Source organism: Micropterus dolomieu, linkage group LG07 (assembly GCF_021292245.1).
Source record: "Micropterus dolomieu isolate WLL.071019.BEF.003 ecotype Adirondacks linkage group LG07, ASM2129224v1, whole genome shotgun sequence".
Lineage (NCBI taxonomy): Eukaryota > Metazoa > Chordata > Actinopteri > Centrarchiformes > Centrarchidae > Micropterus > Micropterus dolomieu.
The window spans coordinates 6,813,514-6,825,462 of NC_060156.1; the positions used below are offsets into that span (position 1 = coordinate 6,813,514).

The following is an 11,949-nucleotide window of genomic DNA, read 5'->3' on the forward strand; positions in this document are numbered from 1 at the left end:
TGTCCATTCAATTGTCATAATAATGCTCAATCCAGATTACTTAAATCTCTGTAGACTGTCATAAAATGAGGTTTGGGGTTAATCTGCTATTTGCACATGCTTTTATGTTCTGTATAAGACCAACTCTGTCACCACCTGGTTATGTAAACTGTGCTCTGATGTTGAAAGAATAATGGTGCCCCCGCGTGGCTGACAAAAGTTACTGTCACGTTTTGCCACAACTCTCATGCAGCAGCAGCAACAGAATAAAAGCACAGAAAAATTACAGTTTACAAGATAACAAATTATAACTACTAATTAAATTCCCATGCAATACAGCACATTAAGTTGTTATTTGTACTTCTGCACTGTAGATTTGTTGCTTGATGAGTCACATTGTGTGCTATGCTGTATTTTATACACTTGCAGTGTGCTCAATGATGCACACATATCAGAATACAGTAGTGATCTACAGTGAATGGAAATTTGGTCTGCTCTTCAGCAGCACAATAAACACAGTTTAAATAAGATGGATGGTTGGCATTATATGTCATCATTATATGTATTTTCCGTATTGACAAACAGGTTGAGGCGCTAAGACTCTGTTAGTACAGTTGCACATTTACAGCTGCACTTAAAATAACCAAATGATATAGGTTTTCTTGTTTGTTTGTTTTTTGTTATAGGATGATGATTTTCCATTGAGTGGACATTTCTGTGCTTTCCAATCTTGTCATACCTATTTTCAGCCATCCTCATCAGTTTATTTAAAATCATTTAAAAGAATGTAGCCTATCATGATTACAAACCTATTTAAAAATAGACATTTTGTGAAAACATTTAATAAAATCAAATAAGAACCCTGACAGCATGTAGTGTGACCACGGATGGTAATGTGTCATGTTAAATGACACTTAGGTCTGTGGCGTTTAGAGGCTTTAGTGTGTTTGGACTGAAGCAAAAGGGCATCAACATGATTCAGACACATACTGACAAAGTAATTTATTCATTAACAGTCTGTTTTTATTCATTTAATATATTTTCATTAGTACAGTTGTTTTAACTATGAAGCTGTGTAAATGAATGCAATGTAATTCACTCAAAAATCACTAAAAAGCAGCGATGGCCTGAGCCTCTACAGTATTTACAGAGTGGTTCACGAATTCACAGTTTCTGTTACTATTCACGTTAGAGTCTATTTCACACAAATAAAAAACATGTAGCTCTGTACGGGTTTCATTTTTATTGCAAGTGGGATATATTTGATTTTCGTGGTTATGCGCGATCTGATTTAACGGTGATTATGGTGACAATATATTTCAGGTGACCGTTTTCAAGTGGCGATATTTCGCTATTCAGTAAAAGACAAAAATCACGCCAACAGGCATCAGGCATTTCCAAAACCACGAGATGGCGCCAATAGTCCAATAATAACTGCTTATTGGTGCAGCCGGATGCAAATACACCCACCTATATGTAAAAACAATTACATAAATCAAGGAAGGATGATGAGAGACAGCAAAGGAACAGAAAATGATGATAAATAGGTATAAAACAGAGAATCTGTATTTAATCATGTTCTATACATTGTTTATTTCGAAAACAAGTCTCCCACACGGAAGCTTCTGTTAATTTCCGATTTAATTTAACAGACTGTAGCTGAAATTAGGACATGTGTGGGTTAATATGGAATTAATATAGGCCTTGTTATTAAAATACCGCGGGTAAACGTTGAAACCATAGTGCGTAATTTGATATGAGGCCCCTTAATGGATTTAATAATTTGCTCGAACAAAAGAGGTCATGGTTTAAAGTTTAAAAGGGGCTAAATTGGTCTATTTCTTATTTGTTTCTTGGCTTGCAACCGTCGTCTCAGCGGCATCTACAGGACTACAGGTCCATAACTACACGTTTAATATAGCCTAGCCTATAGTGTTGAAACGTTAGTTAGTGTGCATGTCTAAAAACATTAATTGTTAACCAAATTAACACAGTATTTTCACCCGCAAGTAACCAAAACCGAGCTTTCAGGCTCTTCCTCATCTCTCTCCGTTTGTTGCCGTCTTACCTGCTGTGTCTATAACTTTCCAATGTGTCTAAAAGATGCATTAAGAGTCAATTGTAATGATTATTTATGTTAGTCAGACTGTTGATGTTGTTGACACAGCTGATGTGAGACGGAGACACGGTGCCAAATGGGCCTGGAGGCTGCAGGTTGTGGCTGTGATACAGAGCCGCCGGGGGTGAACCGGGCCAGTAGGAGAAACCCGATGGCCCCACGCTGGGAGCCACGAGGTTCAGTTTGGAAATCCCGGAAAAGGGAATCGGGGAGAAGTTGCCCTGAAACTTGTAGATGGCCTGCTCCGTGGTGGACGGCTGGCACACTTGCGCCAAGCCGTGAAAATCAAACTTGTAGGCGTAGCGCTTGCCGTGGACTTTGGTCATGATGTTTTTGTCGTAGTAGTAGCGCAGTGCCCGGCTCAGTTTGTCGTAGTTCATGTTGGGTTTGCTTTTGCGCTCTCCCCAGCGCCGAGCCACCTCGTCCGGGTCGATGAGCTTGAACTCGCCGTTGGTGCCCTCCCAGGCGATGCATGACATGTTGGTGCTGTCAGAGAGGAGCTCCAGCAGGAACTGCCACAGCTGAATCTGCCCGCTGCCTGCAGGGAGGAGACAATGACTATTGGTTTGAGGTTAAAGTAAATGTAGATTGATCAGTGTAGCGCGGAGCAAGGTTATGTTCCATTCATAAATCAGTAAAACATAACCAGTGATATTTTGTGAAACAACATGAAATTGAGATGTCTGCGGCACCATAGCTTATTAATAGCAGTCTGTGCAAAACGTTTTGGGGGGATTTAATATTTGTACTTTTATCACTTTTATCAAGTAATATATTGTCAGCCATGGCAACACCAATTGCAGACTCACAAGAAAACGATATACATTTGGAGATATAATGTGTATTAATTTAACATGTAGGCCTACCTGTTTTCTGTCATTTAGGCTATAAAATGACATGTTTCAGTGCATCTTGAGCAGATTCTTTTTTTTTCTTGGATATCCTGTTTAAATGCATCGTATTTAATCCAACTGTATTTTTACACAACATGGTAGTCTTGAATTTATTAAATCATAGACCTAATATCTATTTTGTATTTTGTAACTATTTTAAAAAAAAATAGTCAGATAGGCCTATGAAACGTCATAAACTGCCGTATTTTGCACAGCACACCTGCCTGGCTTTGCGAGTTGTTAATGTCTATTAGCACTCCATCACAGTGTAATTAAATCAGTGACAATGAACTGTGGACGAACGGCAGATGGATTCATGCTGGTTTTGTCTCATTTGAATGCAGGCCTTCTTAATTGTATTTCTTTCTAGTTTTTTTTACATTTCGCCTATGTGGATGGATAACACACATTTCGGGACAGAATAATTTTGGTGGTGACAAAAATACCTCTATTTATTGAAAAGAAAAGTTTGTTATATTATCTGTGGCCACAAGTATAATGCAGCTGACCACAGAGTACAAATTCAGAAAGCAGGCTTTGCTTTGAATCGATGGAATAGGCTACCAGTTAGACCTGGGCTACAACAGGAAGACAAATTAAATGAGCTTTAAACATATTTTAATCCGGCTATAATAATTAATAAAGTATTTATATGGTAAGATTTATTAAATCAGTCAGTTTTGTATATTACAGCCTCACACAAAAAAATCCCATGCTTGCCTCAGAGGCTTTTCTTACATGGTTAATAATCCCCAACATCTAGGCTATTGTATTATTTATTTTTTGATTGATATTTTCAAACATTATATTGGAGTATTAAACGACCGCGTTCACATCACAAGACGCTAATCAACATTAAATAACTGCCCTACATGGCGATCGAGATATTTATTATGGCAGGCCTTAGGGCTCATCCTCTTACCTTTTTGTACTCCTGTGTTTATTGGACCCCAAGTTGTTCCTTTGCTTTCTTTCAACAGATTTTCTGTTGGATCTGAAATCAAAACAGAGACACTGTCAGCATCACCGGCTCCCTGTCCATCCTGATCTGTTTTTGGGAGCCATTTAGGCTACTCTTATAGTCTAATCTTGTTTTTCTGGGTTAAGAAAACAATTTTGTTCATCTCCACAATTTTCTAGAAATGACTGTCATATCTTCTGACCAGCAACACCACGTTAGCTTCACACTGACACGCAACAAGCTGAATTAGCTTAATAAAATTAACGTTTAGACACAAGAGAACAGCTGTACTAAGATGATGTAAAATTAACCAGACCGGTGCAATTCAAAATAAAATAAAATTTAGTTTTGTTTTTTGTTTAAAAAAAAAAAAAGCTAAATCTGAACAAAATTCAAAACTGATTAAAAGCCTAATTGTATCCTCATCCAGTCTCAGTCTAATGCAAGAAGCATGTCGCCTTTGCGGTCTCTTCTCCGAGAAGCCAGGAAACGCGTCCAGGAAAAAGGATTTCCGATTTCCGACAAAAGAGCAGACGGGCTTTCAGATTGAAAAGGCTGAACAATGCTCTGCCCTGGAAACGGAGCATCGCCGCACCAAGACACGACACCCAGCGCAGTTTCAAGAATTATAACTATTTCTATCATTCTTTACAGGACTAAATGACGAACCTGAGAGATACATGTTGAACATGAGGTTTCCTCCGCAGTCCTGTCTCATTGTGTTCAGTTGTTCAGAAAGGGTTGGATTTCATTTCGTTGGTGGCGGAGGAAAAGATTTTTATTAAACTTTATCTCATAACTGTGATCTGGAATAAATGCGGGTGGACAGATTGAAGTTTCCAGGCAACTGTCACTGGCCCCCATCTCTGAGACAATATTCAGACAGCAATTTCCCCTGGTGCATTGCTTTAATTAAAAGAGCAATTTACCTCTGTCAGCCCGCCTGGTGCCCACAATAAAAAGAGGCCGATAGAAATTCGGCCCTTATCAATCCACCATCACAGTTTAATAAAGTTTCCACGTTAAGATCTGAGTTTCTATGGTGAATTGAAGTGTTTGACATGGAAACCAGTTCAGATCCTCCTCACTTTTCCGCCTCTTTACCTCTCGGCAAACAACAAAGACCTATTTCATGTTGGAAAAAGAATATTTACCTTTAGGAACACGCTTCAGTGCGCACGAGACAACAAGAACATTTCATCCTCCCCTAACCGTCTGTTTGTCGGTTTAAGGTTATATAGGCTCAATCTGAGGGTGATGAGGTTGTAACTTTAAAACCATGGCTTCTGATGCTCACTGACGTTATAATGTCCGCTCATATTTTCCTAATCCTTGCGTTTTTGAGTGGCGGTGGCCTGTGTGAAGCTTCATGACTTTATTGCCAGAAAGAGGCTGAACATGGTCCATCATTCTATAATGTGTTGTCACAGCATATAGTCAAAACACACTTTGAAAATATTAGTATTGTCATTAAAAATTCCGTGGTTATTGCCTTTTTTTTATAAGGGTGACAGATTAGATAATTGACAGAGGCATGACATTGACTGTGTGTCAATGTTCCCCTTTCACAACTATAGGTAGAACAACAAACAGGCAGTTTAGGTGCAAATAATGTTGACATTACATACACATAACAGGAGTCTGATGATATAGCAGGACATCTTGATTAAACGTCCTTTTAATATTTTTTTATACAGGTTTTGAATTTAAAATGATTTATATCACACATGACACAATCTCTATTAGTGCTCAATGTGATCAATCCAGGACTACTTCCTTCTAATTAAAAAAGTCTATTTCTCTGCTCTGAAGCACTCTGAGGTGTTTAAAAGCAACACATATTAATTTAAAAAGGAAATCATTCATGTAATTTATGAATGTGTCAAATACCCTGACTGTTTTGTCCATGGATACCTAAAAGGAGGTGGTGTCCTGGAGGAGTAGTGTTTTGAGATGCGTACTATGTAAACGCAACGTCCTTGGTTTGATTCTGGTATATTTGTTACATGTCATAACTCTTTCTCTCCCCATCTTTTTTTTCTCTGCATCTCCACTGAAGGTGATCTGATCGAAGCAATAAAAAGAGAAAACACTCTGACAGTGACGAATCTCGGCCGGGACCTTGTGTGGTTGCTCGTCTTGTTGAAAATACAACGTATGTGTTATCACATAAAGAGACACAGAGTAGGCTAATCAGTTCTACAGTAGGAATCTAAAGCACAATTTATCGTCAGTTCTGTCAGATCACATAGTTTCTCATAGCTTCCCCTTGGAAAAGGTGGAAATTTCGAAAAGGCCTGAGGATCATCTGTTCAAGTAACAGAGACTAAGACTAAAAAAACCTGTTAAATACAAAACAAAACTCAGTTTAGTTTTTAAAATGAATAAATACATAAATCTAGCCAGAAATCTGAACAAAATTACTATAAATGTACCCTACAGAAACTTTAATTGAAATCATACCTTGGATTGCTGAAAGTAAATGGTCTGCTAATCATTCATCCTCTGTTTTAATGTTTGCTCTGTAATGTGTCACCTGACTGAGCTCAGACATGCGCAAATGCAAACACACATTGTGGAAAAAAATACAGTATAGACAATAGGCAACATATTTGGAGGACGTGTCGTTTAATCAACTATGTAGTTATAGTATGCCAGTTTGTACATACACGTCCATGTTCACATCTTCAGGCTTTGTGAAAACAGATTGCATCAGACTATGTAGGCGTTTTGATGGTTATATTAGTAACAGTAAAAACAGTACATAACTGTAACATGATTTCAGAGTTTTTCCTCACAGACAGAGGGGACAAAGTCTTGCGTGACTGAACAATGCACTTGCAAATAGTTTATTTGCCCCGTTTCTTCCTCCTCAGGGCTGGGCTTGAAGGTGTGTCTCTGGCGTCCCAGACTTGCTTTAGCTGCCTGTGTCCAAGTACAAGTCGCAGGCAACTTAAAACAAGCCTCGAAAACTAGACTGTATCCATTGATGCAGTGGTGGATAAATAGGTGGGTAACCTCTGGTCACTGATCAGTACGAAGCAAGAAATCCACTGACGGAAAGAAAAAAAAAAATTTACATAAAAGCACCAACACAACACCAGAATATAATTTATTTCTTCCGTTTCTTTAATAATTTTTGAATCACATCAATTTGTTTTGCTTTCTTATTGATCTAGGCTATGTAGGTCAGAATGTACATCTAAAGAGAGAAACGTCAGCATCTGATGATCGCTATCCTACAGGAGAAAATTTGAGCAAATCACTATATAAATTGAAAGCACGTCCCATTAACGAACAAAATCCTAATTTAAGCCTTCAGTTGTGTAAATGTAAGTCCTACATCAGCCTCTGTGGTCAATTTGTGACAAGATGGGTATAATTGATCTGTTCATTTCATCTTTTTAATCTGACACATTTCTCCTCTTTGAAACCTACTGTAATTCATTTCACTAAACCACACCACATTCAATTATAGCTCTCATCAAGAATCATTGCCAAATTCCCCTGTAAAGCCATCAACTTACCTTTTGTGCTCTGAACTGTGCAGCCAAAGAACCTCAGGTTGCAACTCTCTAAAGTACTGAAGTGTCACTCCTCTATAAGCCCCGGAGCAGCTGCTTTAATCAGTCTGCAGAGGAATGTATGTTTGAGAAAGGTGTGTGCACATGATTATACATTTATCAAAAGATCCTGTTTTTTTGGGCGTGGGACTGTGAGCCGGTGCAGGCGCGTGGGTGTGTAACACGGAATCCCACGTCCTGGACCAACAGGAGGAGTATGTGTGGAGGTAAACACACTCCAGGATCCCGGCGTGTGACTATAAGATAAACAAGATAATGCTAGGCTACAAGACTTTTACAAGGAAGTTGTGTGCAACGCTGTAGTGAGGAAACTAAGATATATAGCAATTTTTCTTTTGTGAGTCAGAGTTTATGTCATAAATGACATGTTGTATACATTGTTCAAAATACTGAAGGCCTCTGTCTGATGTTGGGTTTCAGGAGTTGCAGCTTAAAAATCCTCACCTGACTTCTCTGTTCTCTCTACTACATCTACACCACCACCCTTGTGATATGTAATAAGAGTTAATGGTTTTCACTTGGGTTAAACTAAATGTGCCAAATTGCATCACAGTCCTTTGAAAACCATTAACCCCCAAACTTGGTGAGTTGCACTGAAGGACTAAGGGTTCTCTAATAGGTTTAGATCTTCTTTACGCTAAATACATAATTAAAAAAAACACTGGACCATCTGACAAATCTGACTCATGGAAAGTTGATGTTTTGGACATACGTGGTTTTCACAGGCCAGCAACAATGGATACAACAGATACTGTATAAGGACTGGGGGCATAAATTCAAGTTGGTGGGTTATGTTGCACAGCTTAATTTTGAATTGAAGTGTCTTAATTTAAGGTAATATTCTTAGTCTGATAAGCTCGATATTCAAACGGTGTTCATAACTTTTCATCAATAACTAAAAACATTACATGCATAACATTTGTCTGTCTGAGGACCTCTTCCGGCCTCTTTTTGAATTGCTTAATAAAGAATATTGAAACAGTTTAAATAAGGACCGCTGCATGCGTTCAGGCACCATGGAGCAGCTGGAGTGTTTGTCTCACTGAGGCATTTACAGTGAAATAATTGTCCCTCTGGGCCTGGCTTTGTTTTAGTTGTTAAGGCTACACAGCACTTTAGCTGTATCAAATAGAGAAAGCAAGCAAGAGAACCTGAATTTGACTCTATTTTCAAAAGATGATTCACATCAAATGTTTTGTTTGAGAGAGACAGACAGATGGTTCATGGTTTAAAAATGGCTACTCAGAATATTTTTGTTTCTCAGCTTTTTTTTAATGCCGCTGATTTACTGGCCATTTTGGCAGAACGTAATTATAACAGTCAAGGAACAAATAATAAAAACAAATGCGTTCTCGTGCTCTTGTTTATTGGAAATAAGAATACAATCTGACAAGAACAATAGTAAACATCCTAAAGCCTAACAGAGAGATTTGAATCAAATCTTTCCATGTGTGCTCACTGAAAGGCTAAATATGTCCTTTAAATAAATACAAAGCAAAAACTATCTCTATTAACAGCCTGCTCTATGAAGCTAAAAGAGAAAAGGGGGGGCTCTGATTTTGCAATGCTTGTGCACCTGTGACTGTCATAACCAAGGTGCAAAATGATTTTGTCAGCTCAATGTAGCCAATCACTGCTTTTCTGCAGTTTTTATTTAAATGTATTTAATTAGGGTGATCATTTTCATTGTAAAAAGAAAAAGGAATACCGACAAACAGTCTCTAGTTTTGAAGAAAAGCCTTTATTTCCTATTTCAAGAACATGCTTTAGCATGGCAGTAGAAGTAGATACTTAGATATCCATACATGCAGAGCCACAGAGTGATAGAAAGAGTTTGTCCATGGGTCTGTCCGGGGTTCAAGTTGAGGAAGGGGTTTGGGGAGAGTTTTTTTTCTTTCAGGTTAGGTCAGGCAGGCAGAATGAAGGCTCTAGTGCTGGATCCTACGGATGGACTGCACCTGGTTGGTGTGAGCCTGGGTGCTGTACTCGTTGTAGTTTCTGTACTCGCCTTGGTGTCTGTCTCTCTCCAGGATGTACTGGTAGCCACGGTAACCAGGGAACTGGTAGGCCACCCAGCTGCATTTGAGAGGGGGGGGGAGTCAAGGTCAGATCAAAGAATACATAATTTACAGACATCCAGTTAATTCCAAATAATTTTTGCAAATTTAGGTACTACAAGTGTAGGAAACTACAGTTCTTTTTACAAGTGTAGGAAAGAGCCTGTGCCAAACAGATTTTATACATCAGCTTCTGCTTGTTGCTGTTTTGTTGCTGATTTGACATCTCCAAACTACATCAAGCGAAAACAGGTTGACCTGTCCAAGCATGCCTGACTTAAATATGTTTTTTTTGTGGCAAAATGTTAATGACATCTGTATAACTTACGCTCCCGAGTTGACTTTGATAGAGGGCACCTCCTTGCTGCACCAGCCCATGGCCTGTAGGGAGGGGTAGTCATCACACATCTCAAACTTACGGCCCTGGAAGTCCTCACACTCGTACATGGTCACCTTGCTGTCACTGTGGTTCTGCGGAAAAAGAGAGATAGCATGATGGTGCTGCTGCAGTTGGGGAAAGCTATATAGAAATATTTAGATATATTTAGATGGAGAATGAGAAATCAGGGAGATGGAATAGAGGGATGAGAAAAGATAGGCGGTGACCTGTATGAAGGAGGGGTGGGGCAGAGGCTGACAAGTAAAAGATTAAAAAGGATGAACGGAAGGATGTGGTAACTTACAGCGCACTTGATAGGTCTGAAGGAAAGCATGTGCTCGGTTCTGTAGCTGCTGTTTCCACTCCAGGCCTCGTAGCGAGGGTAGTCTCCCTTCTCCAGAATAAACTGCTGTCCCTGGAACTCTGGGTACTCATAACCCACCCAACTAGACAGTGTGAAGATGCAGAAGAGAGAGAGAAGGAGAAAAGAAAAGACATGTTGACGTTAAATGAGCAGAGAATATGTTACATTTCGGAAAAGACAGGAAATAAATGAATAGAATACGGACACGTAACAATAAGGAACCACTAAATGCAAAGTAGTTGCAACACTGAAACTGTCACATTCATTAAACAATAGAGTCCACTGCCCTCAGAATGGCCTCGAGTGAAAACAGCGTGCAGCTTCTTTTGTCACGGGTAGCACAAAGCAAACATTAAATACTGCTGCTCCTGTCTCCACCACCACCGTCGCTGCTGCTGTTGCTGCTGCACCCACGGCTTTTTATCTGATCGCCAGTCAGCCAGCCAGCCATTCTGGCTCACAGCCGGCAGCTGCACACAGCCAACTCATATCACAACAGGGTTACACTTGGATGCATGCGCACACACATGCAAATGATACATGCTAACTTGCAGTGCAATATCACTGTAGGCTATAATTTATGGTTTTTGTCACCCTGCCTTTTCTACTTGTTGATTAGAGTCTGTGTTTGAGTCCTGTGTGCTTTCATCAGACTTCTTCAAGCTGATAAAATTAGAATAGCAGGAGAAATAAATAACATTATTTTAATACATACTGTGACGGGCCAACCAACATACTGTAAAAATGTACTCACTCAGTATTACACCAATATTGTTTATGCAGCTAGGTTATTCTTCTTACAACACAATAACACACAAAATAACACAAATAACAACACAAAATCATGACAGGGTTTACAGATTCTAACAAATCCTTGACTGATTTCTGACCTAAGATGTCCGAATTTAAACATGTAGGAAAAGTAAAAAATATATCTCATAGAGACAGAAATGGACAAATTGCTGATCATGATTGACACAGACAGAAAAATTCAGAAGAGGTGAAGAGATTAAGACGTGAAAGTAAAGCGATTTCCATGACATATGGCATATGTAGATTTCAGAGATAGATTGATTGAACAGAAGGGAAATCAAGATGCTGGAGATCCAGAAGAAAAACAACAGTGGGGACTTACGGTCCATTCTCAACCTTGATGGAGCGGATCTTGTTGAAGCCCCTCTCCATGATGTTCTGGCACTCCAGCATGAACTCACAGCGCTTTCCCTGGAAGTTCTCCTCCTCCCAGACTGTGATCTTGAACTGGCCCATCTGCTCCATCTGTTGAGTGTTCATGGCTGCTGATTCTCCCTTGGGGGTTACTCTCTGAGCAAGGCAGAGGGTTTAAAAAAGGTTCAGTGTTCAGGAAAATCCAAACAAAATCAAAACAAGACCTGCATATCCTGAGTATAGTGTCAAAAACACTGAGGAAAGGGAATAAAATGTTTCTAGAGAGCAAACATCCCTCATCTTGATTAAAATAAATACAACAAATCAGAGTTGCAACCCAATAAGCAGATGCTACATGTTATATCTAAATCAACTTACAACAATAATCTTTGTGTTTTCACTCAATGAAAAAGTAAAGGTTAAAAAGGCAAGACAATGATTCTATT

The 11,949-nt window shown here is 39.1% G+C and overlaps 2 protein-coding genes across 2 annotated transcripts; both read right to left on the reverse strand.

The window, feature by feature from the left end:
- Positions 1-2,094: 2,094 nt before the first annotated feature.
- Positions 2,095-4,670, reverse strand: fev (FEV transcription factor, ETS family member). Its single transcript, XM_046053944.1, has 3 exons — positions 4,622-4,670; positions 3,914-3,985; positions 2,095-2,636 (listed from the first exon to the last, which is right to left on the reverse strand). The coding sequence occupies exons 1-3, from the start codon at positions 4,668-4,670 to the stop codon at positions 2,095-2,097; spliced, it is 663 nt and encodes a 220-aa protein (XP_045909900.1).
- A 4,657-nt stretch (positions 4,671-9,327) lies between these two features.
- Positions 9,328-11,644, reverse strand: cryba2b (crystallin, beta A2b). The gene is made up of 4 exons (XM_046053946.1): positions 11,472-11,644; positions 10,277-10,418; positions 9,922-10,064; positions 9,328-9,612 (listed from the first exon to the last, which is right to left on the reverse strand). The coding sequence occupies exons 1-4, from the start codon at positions 11,627-11,629 to the stop codon at positions 9,465-9,467; spliced, it is 591 nt and encodes a 196-aa protein (XP_045909902.1). The 5' UTR covers positions 11,630-11,644; the 3' UTR covers positions 9,328-9,464.
- Between the last annotated feature and the right edge of the window lie 305 nt (positions 11,645-11,949).